Genomic DNA, 25222 nt, shown 5'->3' on the forward strand with positions numbered 1-25222 from the left:
CAGGGAAAAGTGCACCACTCAGCTGCAGCACACTAAGCAGGGTATAAATATACCTGAAAATGTCACTTTGGTCAGGTTAGATGCTGGTTTGGTCGTCGCTCTTCAAAGTAGTGACACACTGTCTTCCTATGACTTGTAGCAGCAGTTTGTTTACTTTGTTTACGTTACATACGGTGTAACACTGTTAGCCTGCCAGCTAATGTCAATCAAACAAATCTGAGACAAAAAGGAGCATTTCTGGTACTTTTCCTAAGACCTTTTTTCTTCATTCTTATACAAAACTATTAACAATACTTTTAAAAAGCATGTTGACATTATTTAGACTGCAAAGAGGGATCATTAAATGTGGTTTCAATTGAACTTTTACACTCTGACCAAACTACAGTCTGCCGCTCCCCTATTTCCTTTTTCTGTAGAGGCCTTTTATTCGCAAGGACTTTAAATCTATTCATAAAAACAGAACAACTGATAAACACGGTAGATCATCATTACAACCCAGTTTTTAGCAGCTCCAGAAGAGACTTAATACTGTTCCCAAAACCTATGTCAGTTATATCAACTATTCATCATCCGTAGGCTTGAAAGCTGGCTGTTAAAAGCTGGCAGTTTCCACCGTCTTGTAGAGCAACAGCTGTGGTCGGTAAACATTTTACTGCAAAAAAAGAAGCAAAACATTCATAGAAACTTGTTAAACCACTGGTGCTACTTCTATGTTGTGTATTCATATGCTAAGAATGTCATATTTCCACCAAGGTACGGCTAAATACCCCGCTTCTGCTTACATTGCATAGAATTACGGAGTTTGGTGCTCAGTAGGTTTGGAATTTGGATCTTTGAAAGGTTGACGACAGACAGGGTGCAGCATCCTGAATGGGTCAACGAGGCTGAAAGTGACTACAGAGGCAGAACATTCAGGAGGGAGCTTGGATAGATTATTAAAGCTTTGACATGACGTTGGGCAGACTGGGTCCCCAGTGAGCTCACTGACTCAGCAGACTTTGCAGAGTACAAACCTCAGTTTCCCTGACAGGCAGTCGTGTAGATCACAGAAAATATTCTTGGCTGTCTAGCAAGGAGTCATTAGTGACAGAGGTCTTCTAAACATTTTCACTTCCTCAGGTCTCCATGGTATTTTAGGTTTGGCTGCAACAAAACTGCAAACCACATGACAACTCACACACAGCCCTGTCTTCTTTCTCTTAATTTCATAGCTAAACATAAACTCAATAAGGATATGATCTGTCTCTGTTAGCTTACTGTTTTTTTCATCGGGGTTGCTGTGTTGAAATGTTTTCCTTCTTGGATTCACTTTCTCTTATTGGGGCTCTTTGGGAGTTTGAGTCAGAACTAAAAGTTGCTGGATGTTTTGGGTTTATGAGGCTCACACGAACCAAAGTTGACCTCAGCCTGGGTGGAGTAAACATCTGTTTTTTTGCGTGTCACTTGCACATATGGCCTGTTGAACGCTCAGTCTGAAAGTGAGGATGTCATCACCCTGCTCAAAACACTAAATGTTTCATTTGAGCATTTAGTCTCTTAGCTCATGATCGGGGTCCTGCTGTAGCAGAGAAAAATCATCTGACTCACTCAGCCGGTGCCTGCTGCAGGCTGTTCTGACTCCGGTGATGGAGGCAGCTAGAGGTGGAAGTGAAAACATTTACTACATTGGATGGTAATCAACTGTTCTCTGGCCATCTTTGAGCAACTATATCGAACTTTCGCCCTTTGGCTTATGTTTTTTGCATGTCTCTGATGAGTTAGCGGTCTGCTTTGACAGCTGTGCATTCGTTTTTTTGGTGAACACTGAGGAATGTATTGGATACAATTACCCATACTTGACCTAATCCGCTAAATTAATTCCATTTTTAATTTACAAGCATGATATGGATGCATATTTTGTCTTTCTATATATGTGAATCTTAAAGATCCCCTCCAGACATGTACTAAGACATATACAAATGCTCTGCTTGGAACAGTAATGTGTGTCTGATATGGTTTTTCCACAAAGAAAGTATAATTGCCACGTTAAAATCCTTACAATGGCATATACGCCTTCTCCCTCATTAAAAATTCCAGATCCCATGAATATGCAGATATATTTTATTTCAAAAGTTGAACTGCTGAACGCAAAATGTCTCCTACTTCACTGTTAAGTTCATTCTCAGTGTATCAGTGTTTGTGCACTGGAGGCTTTGGAGGTTTCCACGTCACAATTGTATCAGTTTCATACTGGACCACAATTTGCTTCCAAACTATTTGTGAAGTCTCAAATCCTGCTCGTAGTTCCACCCCTTAAAATGGGATTTTCAATGAGAACAGAGAAACTTTCCACTTTCAGCAGATGAAACAGTCTTCTAGTGTCAAACTCTGCACATACATCACTCTGCAGACTGAAGCTCAAACATCCAAGTGAAGTTACAATAAACAGAACATACTTTTTGAGTGGAGGGAGACTTAAACTTCCTGCCGTCATCTTATCTTTGAATTTTGCCGCTTTTTTTTTTCCGCAGACAGACCTGTTTCCTCTTTACTCAACAAACGCCTACTTCCTCCTTCTGTCTGTCTCTCTCACCCTCTCGGTTGCTCTGTAGCATTGGTTGAAGCACGGTACAAACCGTGGTAGTAGTCTTTGTCTTATGATGCTGAAGGCACCTCACTTGCAGGCAGATACTCAGGCTTAAGCTGCTTAGAAAAGAGTTGCCCTCTCTATCCACCTGAAGCAGGTGTTTGCACAAGAAGCAGATTGATTGCAAGAAAACCGCGAATTTTGGTTATCAAGTTTTCCGGGTAAGTCCTCACACCTTCATGGTGTTTTTTACTGTTACTGTCTTACGCTACACAGGATGCAGTAGGCCTCAGGGTGCGGCTCTGCGCCTTCTCCTGCCTCCTTTCCTCTCCTCTGTGTCACAGGCGGACACGAACATTGCGGTGAGATGTTTGCAGTCTGGAGTAGCAAATGTCTCGGTACATACTGTACATGCTTGTTGGCTGATCCGAGATGGGGACGCGGTGGGTTTTCCACATCCAACCAGAGAAGAATGGAAATGTCAAAGAACGGATGTGTTCTAAGACAGTTGAGGGTTGTGGCCTCATGGTTTGAGTGGGATGGAAATGTGGTGTCAGTAGTTTATGATTTTGGAACGGATAAAGAAAAAGGCATACTTACGCAGCTCACATATCTGCTGCATTGGAAAGCGGGTACTTGGCGATACGATTCCATACACATTATGGATTAGTTCTGTGCCTGCAAGCCTAATTTTGCCTTGTTTTTTTTTCCCCCTGGCAAGTGTCTTCTTTTTTTTTGTCTCCTCGTCTCTAAATGTTCCAGTGTTTTGATTATCTGGGTTTGCAGAACGCCGTCCAAGTACCTCTAATTGTTTCTGACTCACTTGTTTACCTCAAATTACTGGCTCGCTCTGCTCGCAAACACACTATTTAGGCTACGCTTGTACCTTGTTCAGCAATACACTGTAGCTCCATGCCTCACTTGTTCTCCTGTGTGTGCAGATTTATATTTATACTCACACGTAGAGTAGATTCAGCTGGATATATGTGTATAAGTGACTTGACGTCCTCTTAGCGGGCTCATGCCTCAGTGGGAGGCTGTTGCAAGTTGTTTTTCGTATTGCTGGTACCGACATTTGACAGGATATCCTGGTTGCAGCATTCTAGTGAAAACCAGGTTTGTGACAAAAAGAGGCCTGCTGAGAGGCACATAGGACCGGGAGGAGACAAACAGAGAGAAGTTACCAGGCTGTGAAGACGGCTGCGCAGACGGCTGCATGCTTGTCTAACCCCCAAACTTTAGAGGATGCCATACTGAAATAATAAAAAGACATCTCCTCAGTCGGTGCTCTGTTGGCTGTGTGGAAAACATTTGGCTCATGTGTTTTCTTTGTATATTCTTGGTATATTCAAGGATGTTGTCTCTTAGAGGATGGCACTTCCTCCTTTGCATCTAGAAACCATATTTCTAAATCCAGACCCCAGCCTTCCCCCTTTTCCTCTTGTCTTCTTCCTTTTATTTGTAGCTGTTTTGTCAGCCTTTTGTGTCAGAGCTAAAGGCTTTTCCTGTGGGCTGGCTGCTGGGTATGTGATGGTTTGGCAGGGATTGGGCGCAACACAGCACATTTTTAAGATTCTTGCTTTGAGTGTTCTCTCTCTGTCATGTTTTACTCTTGAGACCGTGGTGTGTTTTTGTGTTAATATTCTGCATGAACTTAAGGCAGGGTAAGGATGTGTGTTTGTTTGTGTGTTTTTCTGACATGCACACACCTCTCCTCAAGGGTGTAACATGACCATCCAGTGGTTTTTTGTGTGTGTGTAGGTGTGTGAAAGCGTCACGCTCGGAGCTACAATAACTCTTGGTCCTCCGCATCGTGTCGGTGGCCTTTTGTCTCAGCTCTGAGAAAAAGGATGGTGCTCTTTTTTTGTCTCTCTCTCACACATAGACACACATACACACACACACACACACTCTCTCATATACACAGGCCCCTGAGGTGCAGCGGGCCCTTTGTAGAGGCATCAAATGAAGAGCTAGACGGGTCCTTTTGAAATCCATCCAGCACATAGGTTGAAACAGACACACCCACACACAGACACAGACATACACTGAAGCTCTAGCATGTGCTCTCTCCCCCACTCAAAATGCACATGATATTGTGAAACTTAAGCAGCTGCATGTGGAAGTGTAAGAGGATTAATTTAACAGTCTAAGAAAAAAAAGATTTTGACTGACATGTGACCCCATGCTGCTGCTCGTTTCATGGTCTGTGTGGCATAAAGAGTCAGAAAAGGACTTTTTGTTGCTGGTGTTTGGTTTCCATATTTGTTACATGCTGTTGCTGTTTATGACAGTAAATGATTAAAATATCGCAGGCATTTTTGACCACAAAACATCTTAACTGAAGATCAACATACTATTGTTTTTTCCTCTTTCTGTATTCCTCAGTGTCAGCAAAGTGGACTGGGACAAGATTCATTAACACAGATGGAGGAAGCTGCACTGAAACTCTGAAAAACAAGTTGGTTGTAGTAGAGTTGAAGTGACAGAAGTAGGAAAAATAAAAGCATGAAATGAATGGTCTATAGGTCTATAGTGTGGTGTTTAGCATGCATCGTTCACTCAGACTCCTCAAAACGAAGAGTCCATTAAATTCAAAGGTCTGAGGTCATATCACCTATAATTTAAACCTTGATATAGTTTGAATAAATGAAGATTTCTCTTTTACTTTGAAGTCTGAGGCTCATCAGGTTTAAGTGAGGCTGGTCACACTGACATTGACTGTAAAGAAGAAAAAACAGCTGCCTCATGTTCACTCACACCATTAAGGTTCCTGCTAAAAGACCCCAGCAGGAGCTGGCAGGAAGAGATGTGCTTTACTTAGATCGTGTTACCCTTCATATTCATGCTCCCCAGTTTCACTCTCTGTTCCTCCTCCCTTTTCATCAGCGAGCAGCTCCTCCTCCTCTTTTAATTAAACTAAATTGTAAAGTAAACTAAAGTATTCAAATAGATGCCCTCATTTTTCATTATGTAATGCGAGGTTATTGTAGTTTAAATTATTTTTAAAGCATTGATAAAATTTAGAAAGTGGTGTTGGAAATAAAATGAGATAACAGTCCATAAATTGTGAAGCTTTATTATGAAAATGATACGAATGACACCAACTGCATTATTTAATTTACTGTACTTTGGGAAACTGCATGTTATTTTGCACACAGCTTATTGATTCTGTATCTTGTAAAAGTTGTGATGAAATCCACTTCAAGAAACTTTTAAGACAATATTAAAGAGATAGTTCAACATTTTGGGAAATGTACTTATTCACTTTCTCACCGAGAGTTAGATTAGAAGATCAATACCAGTCTCATGTCTGTACGGTAAATATGAAGCAGCCGTTAACTATCTTAGCGTAGCGTAATGGCTGGAAACAGGGTGAAACAGCTAGCCAGGTTCAGTCCAAACGTAACAAAGGTATCATCCTAGCTGCACATCTAAAGCTCACCATTTAACACAATTGGTGCAAAAACCTATTGTTAAAACGATGAGTTGTGGTTTGACAGACGGTTACGCCTGAGACTATTTTGTGGCCCGCTTAACCTCAACTTGATATTTTCACACTTTTTGTTTGGCTTAAAACAAACCGAGATATAATGTGTTAATTTGTGAGCTCTATAAGTGTTGGTAGGCAGATTTTGTTACCTTTGGAGAGAACAACTCTGCAAGAATGCAAAAATAGGTGTAATTCCCCAAAATGTGGTAATATTCCTTTTAACTTTGGCATTTTGAAACCTGCAGATACCCTGCTCTGTGACTTCCTGTCTCTCATCCTTTTTCTCCTTTTTTTCTCTCCTCCTCTGTCCTCTCACATCTTTATCTTTAGCTCTTTATCCTCTTTTCTTCTTTACTTGCTCATCTTTCTCTTATTGAATTTTCTTTCCTAAATAATATGACCTTATTCCCTTGATCTTGTCTGCTTTTAATGTCATTCTGTCATTTTCACTATTTTTGTCTGCCCTCCCGTCCCCTCTCTCTCCACTCATATTTTGTTACATTTCTCACCTTCACCATCCCACCTTCTCTCTTTCTCGTTCCGCCCTCTCCTCCCTCCATAGACGATGTGACCCTCACATTACACATCATCAATTATTGAAGTGAAACCCAGCACTCCTCTGCCACCCAACAAATCACAGGACTTCTCTGCCTCTCTGTTTCCTCTCCTCTTACGCTCTCTCTCTCCTCTTTATTGATGGTTTTCTTCCTTAATTTCAACCTCTGGCAGCAGATCGGATCACTGGTTTCTGAGGGTAACATGAGATTTAGTTTTCTTCCGCTCTAATCCTGAGGAATTATGGTTCCTGTAACCCAGCAGCACACGCCTCTCTGGTTACAGCAGGTGGGCGAATGTTTGAAGACAGATTAACTGCACACACATGTGTACACACACACACACACATTTACAGATTACAATACCTTGCTGGACTGGAGCCCAGTTAGGAGAGTGGTTTGATGGTTTTGGCAGCGTGTTATTGCATACAGTACATTAGTGCAATTAAATGAGTGGAAGGATTATGAATGTGTGTCAAATGAATGAAGAGTGGAGTCAGTTTAATGTTTTTCCTCGCCTACTTCAAGTACTTTTTGGGCCAAATTCTGCGAAATAATATGTTCTGAGGAGAGACTTGGCAAGAAAGAGAGGAGAAACCGAGAGCATGAAACGTCGGATGCGGTAGACAAAATGAATGACCGGAGGAAAAGAGGAGCGGAAGGAAGCGGGGTCAGATCCTGAAAAACTTGACAGAGTGTCGAGCGGTAAATAAAAAAGATGGAGTGAGCTCTGTGTCCCGTTAGCCTGTTTAACCCTCTGGCAGAGCGAAAAATAAACACACGCTCGCTCAGACTCGACGAAACCAGGTTGCAGCAAATCACCTGCTCTGACATGATGAGCTCTGACAGCAGCTAGCTCGATAACAAGGTTCCATTTACACTGTAAAGAGGCTGAGATGAGATGCCAGAGCGACAGATTGGGAATTGATACACAGCCCCCCAGGCTATAGTAAACACTCATGATGACATGTAGAGAATATATGGAGACAAACACACACACACACACACACAAGTGAGAACAATCCTTATTGCTCAGAAGTTGTTCCCTGGAGCAGCGTGTCGATTTTCAGGAAAAACTTGTTGATCAAACGAGCGCCGGATCATTTGTAGCCCCGCTCATGGTGTGCTGGTGTGTTGAACCGCTGTGTCTCTCAATTACATTGGAGCCCATTTTCAAGGGATTTACTGTGGCTGTCAGCAATGAGATAGGTGTGTGTCCGGGTGTGTGTGTGTGTGTGTCTCTCCAATCAATAAGCCTCAAGGCCATCCATCTCTGAGTCATCCGTAGTTCTTGGAAGATGATGACAAGATGCTCGGAATACACACATAGATGTAAAAACACACACACACACACACTTTGGCATCTTTACTGGAAAGCCAAATCCTCAGTCACCACATGTACATATACACACTCACAGCAGCGCAGGCACATACTTTTGAGTGTTTGTGTCGTTTGCACTGGTTAAGAGAACATTGTACTCACCAAAGTAATTGTTGAGATCTGGAAATGAGGAATGCAACTAACGATTATTTAATCTGTTATTTTCTTGATTAATCAATGAGTTACTTGGTCAAGATGCAACCTAAAATGTCTTGTTTTGTCCTGACCAGCAGTCCACAACATAGAGATATTTGGTTTAGTATCATAGAGGACTAAAGAAACCAGAAAATATTCACATATAAGAAGCTGAAACCAAAGAATTATTCTCAAAAAGTGTCTCAAAACAATAAATGAATGATCAAAATAGTTTACAGATAGTAAACAGGATGTAGACAGATTTCTGTCGATAGACTGATCGATTAATCGGCTAATCATATATGGTGAATATGGTGACACTTAAGTGGTGTCACCATATTCTCAGGTCTCAATGATTGACTTGATGAGTACAATTTTAGAATTACCAATGAGAATGAAAAAATTGAATTATGCTTTATGTTTGGGTTTTTTGTGTGTGTGTGTGTGTGTGTGTTGGAAAAAGTCTTGACAATCTGTCTTAAGAATGGCAGCTTTATAGCTTTCATTGAGTGCCTGTCTGTCTTCAGTCAGTATTGAGAGGGATGAAAAATGTGTATAGATGACTAACATGCTATTGTCTGTAATACAACTGAATGAATCACACATTCTGTCCATATGAACAGTACAGCAAGGATTGTCTTTGTGAGACAGTTTATTTCCAACATAGAATAAAAAGGATGGTGATATTCTTACACCATACAGTTTCTTTTGGCATTGAGCTCCTTTAAATGTGATGTGTGCAGGATTGTGCTCATCCAGATGTCTGCATGTATCTATCTTAGTGTTTTCTCACCTGCCGCCTTGCTTTACCAAGAACGGGGACCAAGAGCAATATTTTCTCTGCATAAGGAACAGAAAGCGAGATGCACAGCTGCATCTGCACTGAATGTCACTGAAGGCAAAGTGTCTCAGAAAGTATTTAACACACCTCTCTAATCTTCAATGAACATACTCGTTCTTATTTGAATGGATTGAAATTCAAACCAGAGGGGTGGAGTGACTCATCTTGGCGGAGTTGTGACAAACATGACTTGGGTATGACACGCTTTTGGAAAGAAAGATGCATCCGCTTCTCGAGCTATTGATGCAGCGGCTGCCATGGCAACGGGCCCTTGAATAAAGGCTATGTGGATTATTATGGGGTGACTCACACACAACGCCAGGCCAGTCTCATTACGTATACTGTCTTTAAATTAATACGTGCTTATAAACAAAACACACATTTTGCGCACTAGCACAGACTGTAGACATGCACACAAAAACAAATTTGGATAGTGTGCACACACACACTTTTCATCACTCACTATTTTGCCTGTGTTCAAGCACACATGCTCTGTATATCAACACTCACACCATTCTGCTCAATAGTTGTCTCCCTGGAATTAGTCTGAACCCATCTTCATGCATTATGGATTGAGATTAAATATGTAAACAGGCTTCTCCACCAAGAACTAAGATGATCCAAGCTTTGGAGACATGCTAGGAAGGTGAATTATTGATGCCATCCTCAGTCGTTTTTTGGGGAACATCTATGCTACATTTATGCTTGATAACTGTGCAGTGGTGAGTTTCATTAGACCCCCTGCAAGCACACAGAAGTGGCATTACACAACTCTCCCTGTGTGGTTTGGAGTGACTGTGATTTGACTGTTTTTTCTCCCATGGGACCTCTAACTGGCTTATCTTAGAAAGCCACAGGGTTTCGGGTCAATCCAGCTGCCTGTTCCTCTGTCAGATATCGTGCTTTTTTTCCGGCCCTCTCAGGAATCATCTGCACAGGGACAGAAGCCAAGGAGGGAGGAGCCACCCAGGATTACAAGCTTCATGTTTTTGAGTGTGTTCATATGAAAGACGCTTGTGCGCTCGTTGCTATGCATAGGAACCAGGCTGCACATGGTTGCAAGAGCAGATTCAAAGTGTGTTTGTGTGGATCAATTGTGTTTTGACCAGTAAAAGACAAGAGAACATGAGGGTTTGGGCTGCTTAAGAGGGAGTAACCCACTTCTTTTAAAAGAATACAGCCAAAAGTTCTCTCACTCTCCCTGCCTGGTAAACATCCACACCTTACAACCTCCATGCTTCATTTTGTAACACAGGCTGATATTGATATTCAAAATTTGAAAAATCTGATACCGATATATTGGCCAATATCATTTCTTTAATATAAACACCAACATAACACATACATCACATAAACAAACATAAGCATCCCTTAAATTTGTCGTGTGGCCAAGATACGTATGTAACGAGCAGGGCATTTTATATTTAAAAAATAAACTTGTCACTGCTCTCTGATGGACAAATTAGTAATGGAGACACTGTTTCTAAATGAGCTCAAACATACAGTATCTCTAAACTGTAGATTCACAATTTTTCAAGTCTGTCTTAAAACATTAGTCAAGTGCCCAATTGAGCACTGGCACACACTGACCATTAAAATATCCCTTCTCAATGTACTTTCAGTGTAAGTGATGGGGGACAAAATCCAGAGTCCTCATTTTATGCAAAAATGTATTCAGAAGTTAAAATAAAGCTAATATGAAGCTTCAAAATGAAGCCGTCCAGATGAGTCAATTTGTCAATGAAGTGGAGACCATACAAAATTGAAGTCTTTTTAGTACAAACTTCCCTCTTTGTGTTTCCCTGTTGAGCCGCAGTGGAAGAATAATAACAAAAAGAGGGACATTTGGCACTAAATAGACTAACTTTGGAGGATATCCACTTGATTTGGCTAATTTGGATGGCTGAAGCCTTATATTAGCTTCAGATAAACATTTGACTGTGGACTTTGTCCCCCATCATTTACACTGAAAGCACACTGAGAATGGATCTTCTAATGGCCAGTATGAACAGCAGCAATGATTACAGCAAGAAAAACCTATTACAATGTTCATATTGGCACCTGATGTTTGTTTTAAGCCAGACTTGAAAAATTATGAACCTATCCTTTGCCAGACATATACACTGATATCAATATATCTTGAGATAAGCTAATATTGGCCACTGGCCAGTATATCGGTCTGGCCAATTTTTCAGTCAGGCTCTGTTCCAAACACCAGCCAACCTATGTGATGTCACTTGAGTAATTTTCTCAGACTTGACAAAGCTTCTCCAGAGCCACCAGAGACATTATACAGATGTTTTCAATGGCTGTTTTATGCTCTCCGTGATGAGTAAACTGACCTGTTTGTCTACAATTGGTGGAGTGCCCCTTTTATGTTAGTGGGAAGAAGCTCCAGTCTGGTAACCTGTTAAAGCTGTTGCTGTTGAGTCCTGCATGCATACAGTAGTGGCTATTGTGGTTGAAGTGCAGCTACCATCTCTGCCTGCACTTCAATAAAAGAGAGCTTCATCTGTCAAACTGCAGGAACTCTTATATGGCACTTTTATCAGTGTGGAAATGTTACCGAGTAAATGTTATTACTCTGGGAGTCGTATGATGTTGCTGCCAGATGGTTTGTGTCTTTCTGTTGTGTATAAAAGGCTGAACTGTGTTAGTACAAGCGAAACAGTGGATCTTTTAAAAGCAACGTTTCAATTCACTCACCTGCTGTGACCTCATTAGCAGTTAAACTTTGATTTGAATTAAACTCTTGAGTGTATCTGCCCCGTCGGCACGTCCTAATGCTCACCATGTCAACAACTGCAAATTGAATTAGGCTACAGCTGAACGATAAGGAAGTGATCGGAGAGGACAAAAAATCGGTTTGTCTGCTTTAGTTTGTGGTAGTGGGTGATCGAAGTGGAGCTGTGTGTTTGAGTGCTTTTTTTTTTTTTTTTACCACCACTATCTGCAGGAATTTGCATCAAGTGTTCAGTTTTTAAGGTCAGCTGCAACACAAGCAGGGGAACGTGTTCTAGCTGTGAGCTAAAGATGGCAGGTATTGTGTATGTGGTTTCTATAGCGGCACTGATGATAGACCCTCATGCACTGCAGCTGAGCAACCTGACCTCAGTTAGTTTTGGGGCCAGTGTGTGTGCTGTTTGTGTCTGTACAAATAACAGTAATCCAGTTTAAGTAGGCGAATTTAATCATTTCCTCTAAACCTTTAAATGTATGAAAGTGAAATATTGGTTTCAGTTCTTCAGTAGCTTTTTCTGTAATAGTGTATGAGCAGTCCCCAAAGCGCTGCACTATACTCATGTCTTATGTATTTTTCTGCTCTCTTGCTGACCTTTTCTCCTCAGTCATATATAATATTTGAATTCAGAGGAAGCTAATCCAAGCAAACCGTCATAATTCTTGACTAATGTGCCCCAATTTGTCTTTTTCCTGCTCTCTTTTCTTTCCTTCATCTTTCTCTCCATCCTCTCCTCCTTTATGCTTTTCTCCTGCAGGTTTGGATGAGACAACTTCAGGAATAGTGACGGAGGTGCGAGGCAGCAAGACCCACACCAAACACCCCCCCGGCAGCCATGCCGCCGCCGGCAGACATTGTCAAGGTGGCCATCGAGTGGCCGGGGGCTTTCCCCAAGCTCATGGAGATAGATCAGGTAGGTGCCTGAGCACAAAACAACAACAACAACGTCACTTAAAATCCACCTAGATTTAAGTCTGACAGATACATAGTGAATGTTTTGTCTGTGAACACAGTGCATGTTTTGTCTGAACATAGCATTGTACAGTAATCCATTGTTGTGTATATATTGGAAGTGGTTCAAACGTCTGGGGGAATGTGTGTGTCTGGCTGGAGGGGGTGGGTGGATGTGATAGGGGCATGATGCATCTTTGCATTGTTCCCAACAAATTAAATTAATAGCCTAAAGGAAGTGTCATAATTAAAGTTGTTGTTTAACAGGCAGCGCTGAATGTAATGATGGATGCTCTGTAATTAATGGCTCAAATCTTACACCATAATTATGACTGACATGATATATGATACATCAATCCTACTTTTGTCACAAAGTAAGGTTCATAAAATGTCATTTGTATAATTGGAAAGGAAAATGACCAATATAATATGGCCCCCCTCCTGATGAGCCCACTCTGTTCTGATTGGTTATCTTCCAGAAGCTGTATCTTAGCCACTATCCACAATAAACAATAGTAGTCAGATTTCACTTCTTTTTCTAGTTCTTTACTTGAAATGTCAACTTCTCAAATACATCCGTACATGTTTGAGCCAAAATCCAGTCAGAAATAGTGGACAACGCAAACAACACATGAGAAAACCTTAGCAACAAAGGCTACGGGGCAGACAGCCATTGATGGACGTGTACGACGAGCTGATGCCAGCCTGTTCAGAGCAGGCTGAAGCCTGGGCTTTTGACTCGCCAGGAGCATTTCTACATATGTTCACCTCAACTTTTGGAACTCTGACTATGACGACTAAAGTTCCCCTCCACTCAAAAATATGTTGTTCCTCTTGTTCCTACAGTTGAATGTTTGCACTTCACTCTACAGAATGATGTATGTGCAGAGTTTGACACTAGAAGGCTGTTTGTCCAATATTCAACCTACACAAGTGTGATGTGGAAAGTTGAAGCTTCCAGTGCACAAACACTGAGAATAGACTTTACAGTGAAGCAGGAGACATCTTTTGTTAAGCAATTCAACTTCTGAAGTGAACAATATTTGCATATTTATAGATTCTGGATTTTTAATGAGGAAGAAGGAGTAGATGTAATTTCAATGAAGATAATTGAACTTTTTTTGTGAAAAAAATGTATCAGACAAATTATTATTCAAAGTAGAGTGTTTTATATACATCTTAATACATATGTGGAGGGGACCTTTAACATAGATATCTGACATCATAACAGAATATAAATGACAGAAAATCACAAAAAGCATAATATATCCACTTTAAGCTCAGATGCTAAAGGAGCTCATACAGTTGCTGTAATTCATGCTGGGCTCACGTGATATTTATAACAATACTTTTGATGAAAATAATGTAATTTCTGGCATCAAAATCACCACACTGATTGGCTGATCAGTGACTTCAGCGAGAGAATGCATGCCAGCACACACATAAAGGCCACACTTTATGTCAGCATTCATCAGGGTCTAACACACATTGTATAAAAGGCTAATAAAATAATTAGCCCAAACAATGACTACTTGTGGAGGGGATGACATGTTTACTGTTACATTATTTGATTACACATGCAGTGTGTAAAATGGCCTGTTCTCTCCATGCGTGTGTGACTCATGTTTGGGCTAATGATTGTACAAGCTATGAGTCACCGTGGCAACCGGAGTCATGATTGCCCTTCTCAATGGATGAACCGCTGAATGAAACATTGAACTGCAGATTATGTGTGTTTCTAGGTTTGTCACAAGGTGCCTTAAACACTTAGATGTAGATTTAGGGATGTTAGTTAGTTTGTGTTTTTAATGACTCTTTATCAGCAGCTTGTCTCTGCGGTTTCTTTTGTTTTCACTTCACAGCCACCTCTCCACCTCCACTTCTTTCAATTCTCTTATCTCTCCCTGTCATCTTTCTCTTGTTCCTCCTATCTGTTGCCTCCTCCTCCTCCTCCTTTTTCTCATTCCGTATTTTCTCCCTCAACCGTCCCCCCCCTCTCTCTCTTTCTCTCTCTCTCCTCCTCCCTGTCTTTTGTTGTAACTGTGAAACTTACGCCGTGCCTCCTCCTCTCTTGTCCTCCAGCATCAACCCCCACCTCTCCCTCCTCCCTCTCCATCTCCTCTGTACAATAGGCCCTGCAGCAGCATATGGCTGTCTGAGTCATGCGATGGGGAGTGGGCTTCAGCTGAGAGTGTTGGTGTGTGTGTGTGTGTGTGTGCGTGCATGGATGTGAATTTGGGTGTGTGCTCTTTGTTTGTTTACGTGGGTACAACTCTGCATAAGTGAAATTGTGTGTGGGTGTTTTTGTGTGGCAGCATGCATAGTTGTTACTATTCATGCATGTGTGTGCGCTTATGTGTTGACAGCTCTGTAGTGTGTGTGTGTGTGTTTGTATGGAGATTCATGTGTGTGTTTTTGATTTCTGTTGGTATTTTATGTGTAAATGCTTTACTGCAGTGTGCATAGATACATCTGCTTCAGTCTGTGTGTTTTTGTGTGTTTGTGTTTGCATAAATCATACTGTTTGATTTTTGTATCTCTCCAAATATCTCCCATGCCCCCCAGGCACAAAAATCTAACGTTTTTTTGTAGGAACGCTGGGGAATTGGTACAAGTGCAGACTATTGTAATAAGCATTTCATTGTTGTTGTTTATCAGAAATGCAATAGAGATACGGGGAGAGAAACAAGGTAATGGGCGTCTCTGGTGGGATGAGTGATGAGCGATCTGTTTGCAAGTAGAAAATAAGTTTGGAGGCAGTTGCAGGAGAATTTATGCAGCAACAAGCAGGACAATTAAAGTCAAAACAGGCTGAAACAACTTGATTTTATATCTGTTTGGAGATCTAATAATGATGGCTGTAGAAACTGTTATGCCAGACTACTATAACCAAAACATACTGTAGCTTCTTTAAAGTTGTGTTAGCTGGAAGAGACTGAAACAATGTGTAGAGTAGAGGGGAACTGCAGAATCAGGTGAAAATTATCTTTGGTTTCATCATCATGAGTGTTTCCCCTCACACACAAATAGTCAACTGATCCATTGTCGAGATAAAACTATTGCTTAAAGCAGCTTTAATACATTTTGTGCTTTTTATATTAGATTCCACTCTCTTATTCTCTTGTCGTAAATCTGTGTATTAGATTATATAGATTACCATGAGGGAAAATTTTGTGTGTTTTCTTATGTTTTATTCATATTACACTTCTTGTATCTCACTGATTACGACTATATTTAACAGTTCAGTGACTGTGTTGAACGTGCAATGAACAACATTGTTGTTAGCAGACGTCAAAGCTGAGCTAGTGAAGTCTGCTTGTTGTGTAACTGAATGAATGACCTCGGAAGGAGAGATGAAGTGTACTTGTTATCCTCCCAGTTAGAAAGCAGAGTATCACGTCAGACAACAAAAAAAAAAAAGCTCTAAAGCTGGCAGACGGTATAGACTGACTGAACGTGAGATTGACTGTAGTATATTAAGGTATCACACTCATTGCCAGGTGCAATATTTTACAAGTGGACTATTTTCCTCTCCTTGCTGGACTGTAGTAAGAGGAGGTAATGGTTTGGTATAAAAAAGGAGGTAATGGTAAGAGAGGGGAAGATGTCGTGGAGAGCAGAAAGGGAGCATTGATGGAAGAGGGGCAGAACAGACAGGATAGTGGAGGCGGTTTAACTCCTGGAGGATGAAAGGGTAGGAAAAAGCAGCATGTTTTTATACCTCAGAGGTAATAAGATATGAGTGCAGACGGAGGTCGGTAGAGGAGAGGAGAGTCATCTTGGAGGGGAAACATCAGCTGCTTTGTTTTGTGTTCATTTTACAGTATATTTCCAAATGAATTGTACAACTAAAGGCAGACTTTGTATTATGTTAATAACTTAAATATGTGTAAAACAAGATGAATGCTTATTTCAGGAGCAAGGGTCCATCTCAAAAGAGAAAGACTTCTAAAAAAGACCTCACACCTGATCAGACAGTAATTGGTGAATACACATATGTAAATATCAGAATTTAAAAGAACAGTGCAAAAGGTTTGCACCTGTGTTGCAGAAGCTAGAGATTAAAGACTTCCTCAGAGCACTTCCTTACTTTATTTTTGTTGTTTTGTCCCAATTTTAGATCAAATTTTGATCTTGATTTTGATCACTAATTTACTTACAATACAGGGCAAAACTGGAATCAAGTGAGCAGTGAAGTATTATGAGGATTTTCTGAAAAAGTTTTGCACATGTGCCAATATTGTGTAACTTATATTATTCAATCCGCAAATATGCAATTTACCATTAGTTTATTAATTATATAATTCAAAGTTGGAAAAAGCTTTGATCTTGAACGAGAGAAGGAATCGCTCCAAGCAATGCTCAAATGGTTTCATTTCTTTTAAGATATTGCAAACCTTTGCTATTTCTTTGATCACTGAGCATTTTAGTACTTCGCTCACAAAAAAAGCAAGAACTGAGAAAAAGCAAAAGCTGAACATATTGAAAGTAAAAACAGGATCTATTCAAGTAATATTGTATTGTCAGAGGAGGCTATTATTATATATATTTTTCTATAGTACATAACAGTACATTGTCTCTGTTTATACTTTTTACTTTTTAATCTTTTTTCTAAATTATTTGTCTAAAATTCAATTTCAGATAACATTAAAAATGTCCTAAAATGTCCTTTTGAAACCCATAATTACCCTGTTGTAGTATGTTGTACTTTTGGACGTGAGGGACTTACAGTATGCTGCCAGGCTACAGTACACACACACACACACACACACACACACACACATACAGCCTCGGGGTGACAGCAGCCGGCGTGCAAATATTAATACTGACTGGCACACACACTCACACTCCTTATATTTGTCACCAACCCCCTCGCCCCCATATGAATTTTGCAAGCTCGTCATTTTCCTCCCATCTCTCTTTCTCTCTGTCCAACAACCACTCCCACCTCCCCCCCTTCCTGTGTTTGCTGTTGTTTTCCCTTCATCTTCTTCAGTTTGCTTATTTTCTCACTTTTTGTTATCCTCTGTGTTCTCCCTGTTGTTCACATAACAGCCCATCCTCCTCTCCTGTCGCCTCTCCGCCTCCCTCTCCCTGTCACATATGCCCACCATCCTGCCACCATTATCTTCTCTCTGTAAATCTTCATCACTGCAGCTCGTATTATTTGAAGCAGCCTCTCTCACTGCTTTGGTTAAACCTCAGAGAAGCAGCAGCACAATCAGATCGTTTACAGTTATAAGCATATTGGGACTGTTTACTGACGCTCACTAAATTGTCGTGTATGAATGTTTGTGTGCACGGTCGTAACATGTTGTGTGATTTTGGTGATTGTGTGTTTTGAAAAGATTATGCTACCTCAAACCATCTTTAAAGCACTTTCTGTTTATAAAGGTCAGTTTCAGAGTATTATATTATTGTTTATATATATTATTTGGATATTGTATTATTAGTATTGATGTATAAACATGCTGGCAGCATTTTAATGTTGCAGCTGGTTGAATTGAAGCAAATTTTAACAAATATTTATTATGTTCAGTAAGACTTGGTGTCGAATCATAATACTTCTTGAGTATGAAATGTGTAGCATTGTGATTGAGAGTATCAGAAACTGTCAAGTATCAAAAGTTGACATTAATATTTAGTATGTCTACATATTCTTTGATTTTTTTAAGAATAGAAAATACATGGCCAGAAGGGTTTCACTAAATAAGGTAGCAAAAAAACGTTTTGGTGTTGGTACCAAAACATGAATATCATATTGGCACCAATGTTTAAAATTTTCAAACAATACCCAGCCCTACCTGTGAGTAGTCTTTTTTTTTTTTTAAGCACTATAGCTTTTATATGTAATATCCTAATCTTAATCTCTGTAATGTAACTGCCAAATCAGTGTGATGGAGCCAGAAACTATATTTTCCTTTTGAAACAGATCCGAGTAGAAGTATAAAGTAGCACAGTGGAAATGCTCAAGTAAAGTACCTCTAACTTCTACTTAGTGTAAGTGCAGTACTTGAGTAGGTGTACATTTTTACTACCGCTGTGGAACAGAATATCACTGATGCTGACATGGAAGAAGTTTCACATCATGATGCATGAAATGATGCACCAGAGATGGTCAGTGATGCCACATCAGCACGCGGACAGTCGGGTAAATAACAGGCCCCTGAAGAACAGCCTCTCATTGTGCCAGTCCTGCAATATAAAATAATTACAGCCTTCTCTGAGTTGACTGAGTTGTTTTAGGAACTCAAGCTTGAACCGTAGACTAAATGTAGTTTTTGCCTTTCTCCACAGAAAAAGCCTCTTTCAGCCATCATTAAAGAAGTGTGCGAGGGGTAAGTGTGCATTTGCTTTTTTTGTGTGTGTCTCTGTGTGTGTGTGTGTGTGTGTGTGTGTGTGTGTGTGCATAAATGAATGCCTTTGGATTTGAAAATAATTCTCCAAGGGCTTCTTGCAAAAACCCTCTCTCTCATTTTCTCCCTCTATCCCCATACTCGAATCCTATTAGCTGTATTTTCCAGAAGTTGTTCTTCACTTTTAATACTAATTATGCAATGTTTTTTTCTCCACCTAATGGCATTTAGGTGGTCCTTGGGGAACCATGAAAACTTTGCTCTGCAGATTGCTGACGCGACCAATTTCTACATCACAGAAAAGGTTTGGTTATCCGTTTGTAATTCCAGGCAGCAGCTTCCAAGATAAAAATACGCCTTAAGTGCTCTACTAACTTGTACTTTCTCTGTGGTAATTCTCCTCAGAACCGCAATGACATTAAGAACGGCTCAATCCTGCGCTTGACCACCTCTCCTGTAAGTTTCAGTTCTCTGCAAAATGGTTTATAGGCACATAAGAAAATACTTTTTAATCATTTCAGATGCACGTTTTATTTTTATTAATCTCTATATGTATGTGTCCTCCTCCTCCTCTTCCCCTCCAGTACCAGACAGCAGTCCAGCTTCATGAGCGGATCCAGTCGTCCAGCATGGATGCCAAGCTGGAGGCTCTGAAGGACCTGGCCAACGCCTCGCGGGACATCACCTTCGCCCAGGAGTTCATCAATCTGGATGGCATCTCCCTGCTCACTCAGATGGTGGAGAGTGGGACTGAGTAAGTCCATTACTGGCTGCTCTGTCCGTCTCTCTGTAGTTGTTCCAGACTTCCTCTGTTGTTGCCGCAATGTGTTCCTCCCTGCAGACAATTTATTATTCCTCTTTGTGTGATGAATGTGTCAGGTTGGACATAGATAGGAAGGATATGTGTACAGATTTTTAGTGGTTTACTATTATATTTAGCACATAATGTTTGATATTAGACATTGACTCAGCAGTCTGATCCATTCCAAAAACTTTGTGTCGAAGCCTGATCCAAGTTGAAGTGACATATCTTTTTTGTGAGTCAGAAATCAAATAAAACCTTACTGCTGTTTAATTGGAAATATTTAGTTTGCAGCTGCAGTATATCTTTGTCTGAAGTGACCAAGCGGAGATTTGTGACAACGATCCATTATGACTTGACTGAAGTCCATTACAGGGTTAAATAATGTATGTCTAGCTCTAAGTGATCAGGTGGAACTCTAAGTGTATCCCATCTACACATATTTGACTCCAGGAGGTCTTTGAAGTTGCACTGTGCAATCTGATTGGTCCAAAGCTAGCAAAGTACTTGATTTAATTCTGTTTACATTCTTTAATTCACTTTGTGATACTAAATGACAAAGGGAAAAGTTTGTCCTGTTCAAACTACGGAAAAGAAAAATGCCGCCCTGTAATGAGTAATGGCTAAAGTAATGCATACATTTTGTCATTAAAAATGATAATAGAGTAATAATTGTGCAGCACACAAAGGGTTTGCAGTGAAAATAGGTGTTTTTTGTTAGACCACAAAAAAAATGTGCGTTCTGAAAAGAATATTATTGAACGTTTCTTAAACTTGCTTGAATGTTGTCTTCACTATCAACAATACCTTCCTGCATCGGAGAAGAAACAAACAGCCCAACTTGGTCAGTCATAGTTCTCTGTACACATGAATATCTCTGTGGTTAACATACCCAAGATGCATCGTTAAATTTTTGAAGAGATATACATCTCCGTCAGAGCCTACAGGAATGTGATGTTATAGTATGTGCGTTGGCTCCACAGCTACACCATACTTGACTCTGACTGTGATGGTTATGGACTAAAGGTGTCGTCCAGATGTGTTACTGCTGAAAAGAGAAGAGGTAGCATGAACAGTACATGCCCCGGGGCTCTTTTTCATCTTCTGTGTGTGTGTGTGTGTGTGTGTGCGTGTGTTGGGGCTGGAGGGCCCTAGAGACCGTCTCAACTGAAGGTTAAAGCGAGGACATTTTTCGCTGAGGTGGAATTTCTCAGTCGTGATGCCAGGGGGAAGTGTGTGTGTGTGTGTGTCTGTGTGTCTGTGGCATACTGTGTGAGAGCAAGGCGCCAGCCAGAGTCGAAACCCGCAGGAGAATTACTGTGGGAGTGCAAACGTGCACACATACGGTGCAACCCGGCAGGGAGGGCAGCAGCAGCCAGCCGTCCGAGACGCACTCGTTTTCTGCCTCACGCAGTTCTCATTATTCATCCCTTTTTCATCCTAGGGAGAGAAAAGATAGATGGAAGAATTGTTTGCTTGCATAAGAAGTCGCTGCCTGTCGGCACTTGTGTTGTAAACGCACACTCAAACAAGGTCAAATGTGATCTTGCTACAGCACAATAGAAACCCTTAATAGCTCAAAACACTTTTGTACCAGACACAAACACACACAAATCTTTATCTCCTGATCCACAGAGCTAAATTCACTGTATTATTTGAAAAATAAAGGTTCAAATTCCGGTCAGATATTTAATGTGCGCTCCTTAGCAGAAACCACTTAATGATCTCCTATTTCTGGGTATGAGACAGCAGCCCCTCTAGCATTTATACACACTTTTACTACTTGACAGGAAATCATTGAAGCCTCTTTTCCTTTTTTGCATATAATGTTCAAATTATCAAATATTTTAACCCTGTTTGATCTACTGCAAGGAGCCAGTGGTACTGATGTTGACTCCACTCTGCCCCTGGCTCTTTCATTAAATATGTTTTTATGTAAATTACCATCAGTTATTCATATTTAAAGTGGCCTCCGTATATGTGTGTGCGTGTGTGTAAGAGAGAGGGTAAGCGAGACAGAGCAAGTGGTTCTGCTGCATATTATCACAACATAAGGAGCTTATGAAACAGACACGCAGATAGGTATCAGTGTCTGAAACACACATAAACACACACACTCATTAGTGCGCCTGACAGCCAATTTGGTGTACTGTAATTATTCAAGAGGATCAGCCCTGGAGACTCTTGAGGATAGAGCGGTGCTGTGATCTAATGCTTCTGCCAGAGATGTTGTAGTGTTCATGTGGAAATTAGCTGGCTGGCTGCTGCGGTTGTTGCCCACGCAAGCGCTGAAAGTCAAAGGCAGATACTGCCCTCTACTGGCTGAAGCGTAGAGCACCTGTTTGTTGTTCTTATACAGTCGCTGCTCAGAATGTAGAGTGCAACTTCAAATAGATTATTTAGAGGTTTTTCTTTCAAAAAGAAAGGGGACAAGTTTCTAGAATATTGTTTGAAGTGGGTCATTCACCCAAATAAAATAAAAAAAAAATAAGTTTTTCTGACTTACCTTTACTGGGTTTTAGCCATGCAAATAGTTTTGGTTTTATTTGTCCATCAATCCATATCAGTCTCAGAGATTTGTGCCTCCATTACAATACAGTGGAGGTGCATTAACTTTTGTCTGTTGGGTTTACAGTTTTGAAAACACATTTTTCCAGACAGTGTCCTCTTTACTCTGGATAATTGTCAGTTTTCCTTGACAATGAGGTCCGTGGACTACACAGACTAAAACATTGTTTCCTGGAAGACACATTGCTGCTGTTGATGGAAAAAATATGCATTTTTTTGTTATTTGGGTTGAACTTCATTGTTACAGTAATCCGGTCATAATACGTATGATCGGTAATAGGTTTCACAGCATGACTGACACTATCATAAATTAACAGTGAAGGATTTTTTCCCCTCCTGCACATGTCACTCAAGACATTTTTCGAGGTGTGAAAATATTAGATTTGCTAATCTTTTTCTTGTTGGATAAAAATGTTTGATTCCTGTACATTGTCATTCTTACCTAAGCTTTCTGTGTAAAAGTAAAGTTGCAGCAAACTGCTTTTCAACTCTTTCTGCTTGGCATGCTTTCAAGGTATTAGTAGGCTTACTGGTTCAAAGTGTACATCATATACCATGAAAGTTTGTGCTGAATGAAATATGTAATTTCACTTTGCTTGTGTCTGAATTTATACAACAAAAAATATTTTTTATGATGTCTAATAGGTTGGATTTGCTTGGGCTCTGGTCTCTCTTTCAGGAATGTCTACACATTAAGTCCTGGTCAGATTATCATGTTTGTTGTTCCCTGCTCTGTGCTAGCTCAGACTAAAAGGTGTCGTTGTTTGTTTCCCACCTTTGACACCAAAGTTTCTCAAATCTTTGCAGGCGGTATCAGAAACTACAGAAGATTATGAAGCCCTGGTAAGCCCCTCCCCTTTCCCCCCGGCCGGGTAACGTCATTGGCTCTGTGCTCTTCTTAACCTGCTGGCCGAGTCTGCATGATTAAGACTCCGGCCCCAGTGCCTTATGGGAAATTTTATACATGTATAACACAGCCTCTTTCAGGCTTCCATTTTGAAATCAGTGTCGCACTATTTTTTTTTTTTTTTTTGCATGTGGTTTTGGGCAACAAAATCAAATAAATTCTTCGATCCGCAAACTGAAAGAAGACCAAGATTTAGTTCTAAAAATCTACTAAAACAAATGTGTTCAAACAAATGAATTGCTGTTTTTGCAATTCAAGATTTATCACAGGTAAATGTGTCATTACTTCTTGTACAAGTTGTTGCTTACTCCTGAATTAAATCTTGGTGCTCTTGACAAAACGGCGCTGCTCAGGGTGAAGGCATTTTCTGTACCTATTCAGCTAAAGGACATTTCCTCACAACTTCACTCTCTATTCAGCATTATTAGCCAATAACCACAGGAACATCATTCATCAACAAGGTTTTCTATCTCTCTATTTCTCACTATTCTCAGTATCCTACGATATCATGTAGAGTTGAGTAGTTAACTGCAGTATGTCATCTAAATGCCCAGTGCCATCTGCAAAAGCCTCTTCATCCTTCAGCTGTGGGTTACTAATTGTCCATTTGACTGTTCACTAATCACCTACCATGCAGCAACACTGACCCATGATGCTATTTCTCCAATCGTTTTTGTCTTCTTTTACTGTATTTGATGGTGAATATCATTCTGTCATGTTCAAAACAGGGTTTCCATTTCTGCAAATTGTCTATAAAATGTGTTATTAGGTGCAAAAAACTGTATTAACACATCATTAGTTTTTTCTTAATACAGTTTAGATCAATTTTTTTTTTTTTTTTTTGCTGGAAACTATTTTGTCTTGATTATAGTTCTATAGTTGGGGTTTTTACATTTTCATGTCACCTTGATACAGCTTATCTAGGACAGTAAAACCATGAGAGATATATAAAAAAGATGCATACAAGATGAACATGTACAAAAGCCTCAGTGCAAGATGTATGAGCAGTGCATAATTTGAACAGTAGAGGTCAGTATTGTTAAATTTATTGGTTAAATCATAAAACATCTAAAACATTAAAGCTTACTGAACAGTTTTGTAACCCAAGATAGTAGAAATTACTTTTAAAAAAAATGTATTTTTATATGCTGGCTAAAACTTTTTTGTCTTTGATTATGACACATAAATTATTTCTCATTAAGTGCTGCCAGCAACAGTATGTCTTGGATATAACAGCTGTTCCTTGCTTTGGCCTCCCGTGACTCTCGCAGAGTGATTTATTTTTCCTGATATTTGTGTAACTGCATGACTTCACTCTATGATGTAGCTCTTTGGTCCTGATTGACTACCGCATTGTGCTGCCCAGCTCCTGCTGGCCTTGTGACGGCCCCCGCTGTTTCTTAAAGGCCAGTCTGTCTGCACGGCATCGCAAACCTCTTCCCCATTTCTCTCTCTCTCTCTCTTCTTGTCTCTGTTTTTATGTCTTTACTCCAGCAAACCTGGTTGCAGCATTGAACTTATGTTCCTCTGTCCCCTCTCCTCCTCTCCGCCACCTCTCTCTCTGTCTCTGCTGACTGCTCATTCCTCTTTATGTTCCAAGCCATCTGGGCTTTGCAGCCATACACTGCTCCAAGCCATCTGCTAGAGAGGTTTCCTATGGTCTGTGTGTCTCTGTGTGTGTGTGTTGTCTTGTAGTTTTGGCGACTTGCTGTCCTTCACTCTTACGGCCTTCGTGGAGCTGATGGATCACGGCATTGTCTCCTGGGACACTTTCTCTGTGGCCTTCATCAAGAAGGTCAGCCAAGCAAACGCCTCATTTAACAGGGCTGAGACTTGTATTCATAATGCTGCTGTCATACTGTACTGAATATTAGCTGGAAAAGTTTTCATTTAACAGTCACATTATGATTATGATGGCCTCTGTGACA

At 40.4% G+C, this 25222-nt stretch overlaps 1 protein-coding gene across 3 annotated transcripts in view; it reads left to right on the plus strand.

Moving 5' to 3' along the window:
• elmo1 (engulfment and cell motility 1 (ced-12 homolog, C. elegans)) overlaps window positions 1-25222 on the plus strand; it is a 108839-nt gene that overhangs the window by 29369 nt on the left and 54248 nt on the right. Inside the window, exons 1-8 of one of the 3 annotated variants that reach the window (XM_044335455.1) lie at window positions 2580-2787; window positions 12468-12623; window positions 18959-18999; window positions 19249-19321; window positions 19423-19473; window positions 19602-19771; window positions 23195-23230; window positions 24990-25089. In XM_044335455.1, the coding sequence (XP_044191390.1) occupies window positions 12546-12623; window positions 18959-18999; window positions 19249-19321; window positions 19423-19473; window positions 19602-19771; window positions 23195-23230; window positions 24990-25089 (549 nt within the window). In that variant the 5' untranslated portion in view covers window positions 2580-2787; window positions 12468-12545. Of the gene's footprint in view, window positions 1-2579; window positions 2788-12467; window positions 12624-18958; window positions 19000-19248; window positions 19322-19422; window positions 19474-19601; window positions 19772-23194; window positions 23231-24989; window positions 25090-25222 lie in introns of those variants that run through there. The other 2 variants (XM_044335454.1, XM_044335456.1) reach the window with 2 other exon arrangements.

Source organism: Thunnus albacares, chromosome 19 (assembly GCF_914725855.1).
Source record: "Thunnus albacares chromosome 19, fThuAlb1.1, whole genome shotgun sequence".
Taxonomy (NCBI): domain Eukaryota; kingdom Metazoa; phylum Chordata; class Actinopteri; order Scombriformes; family Scombridae; genus Thunnus; species Thunnus albacares.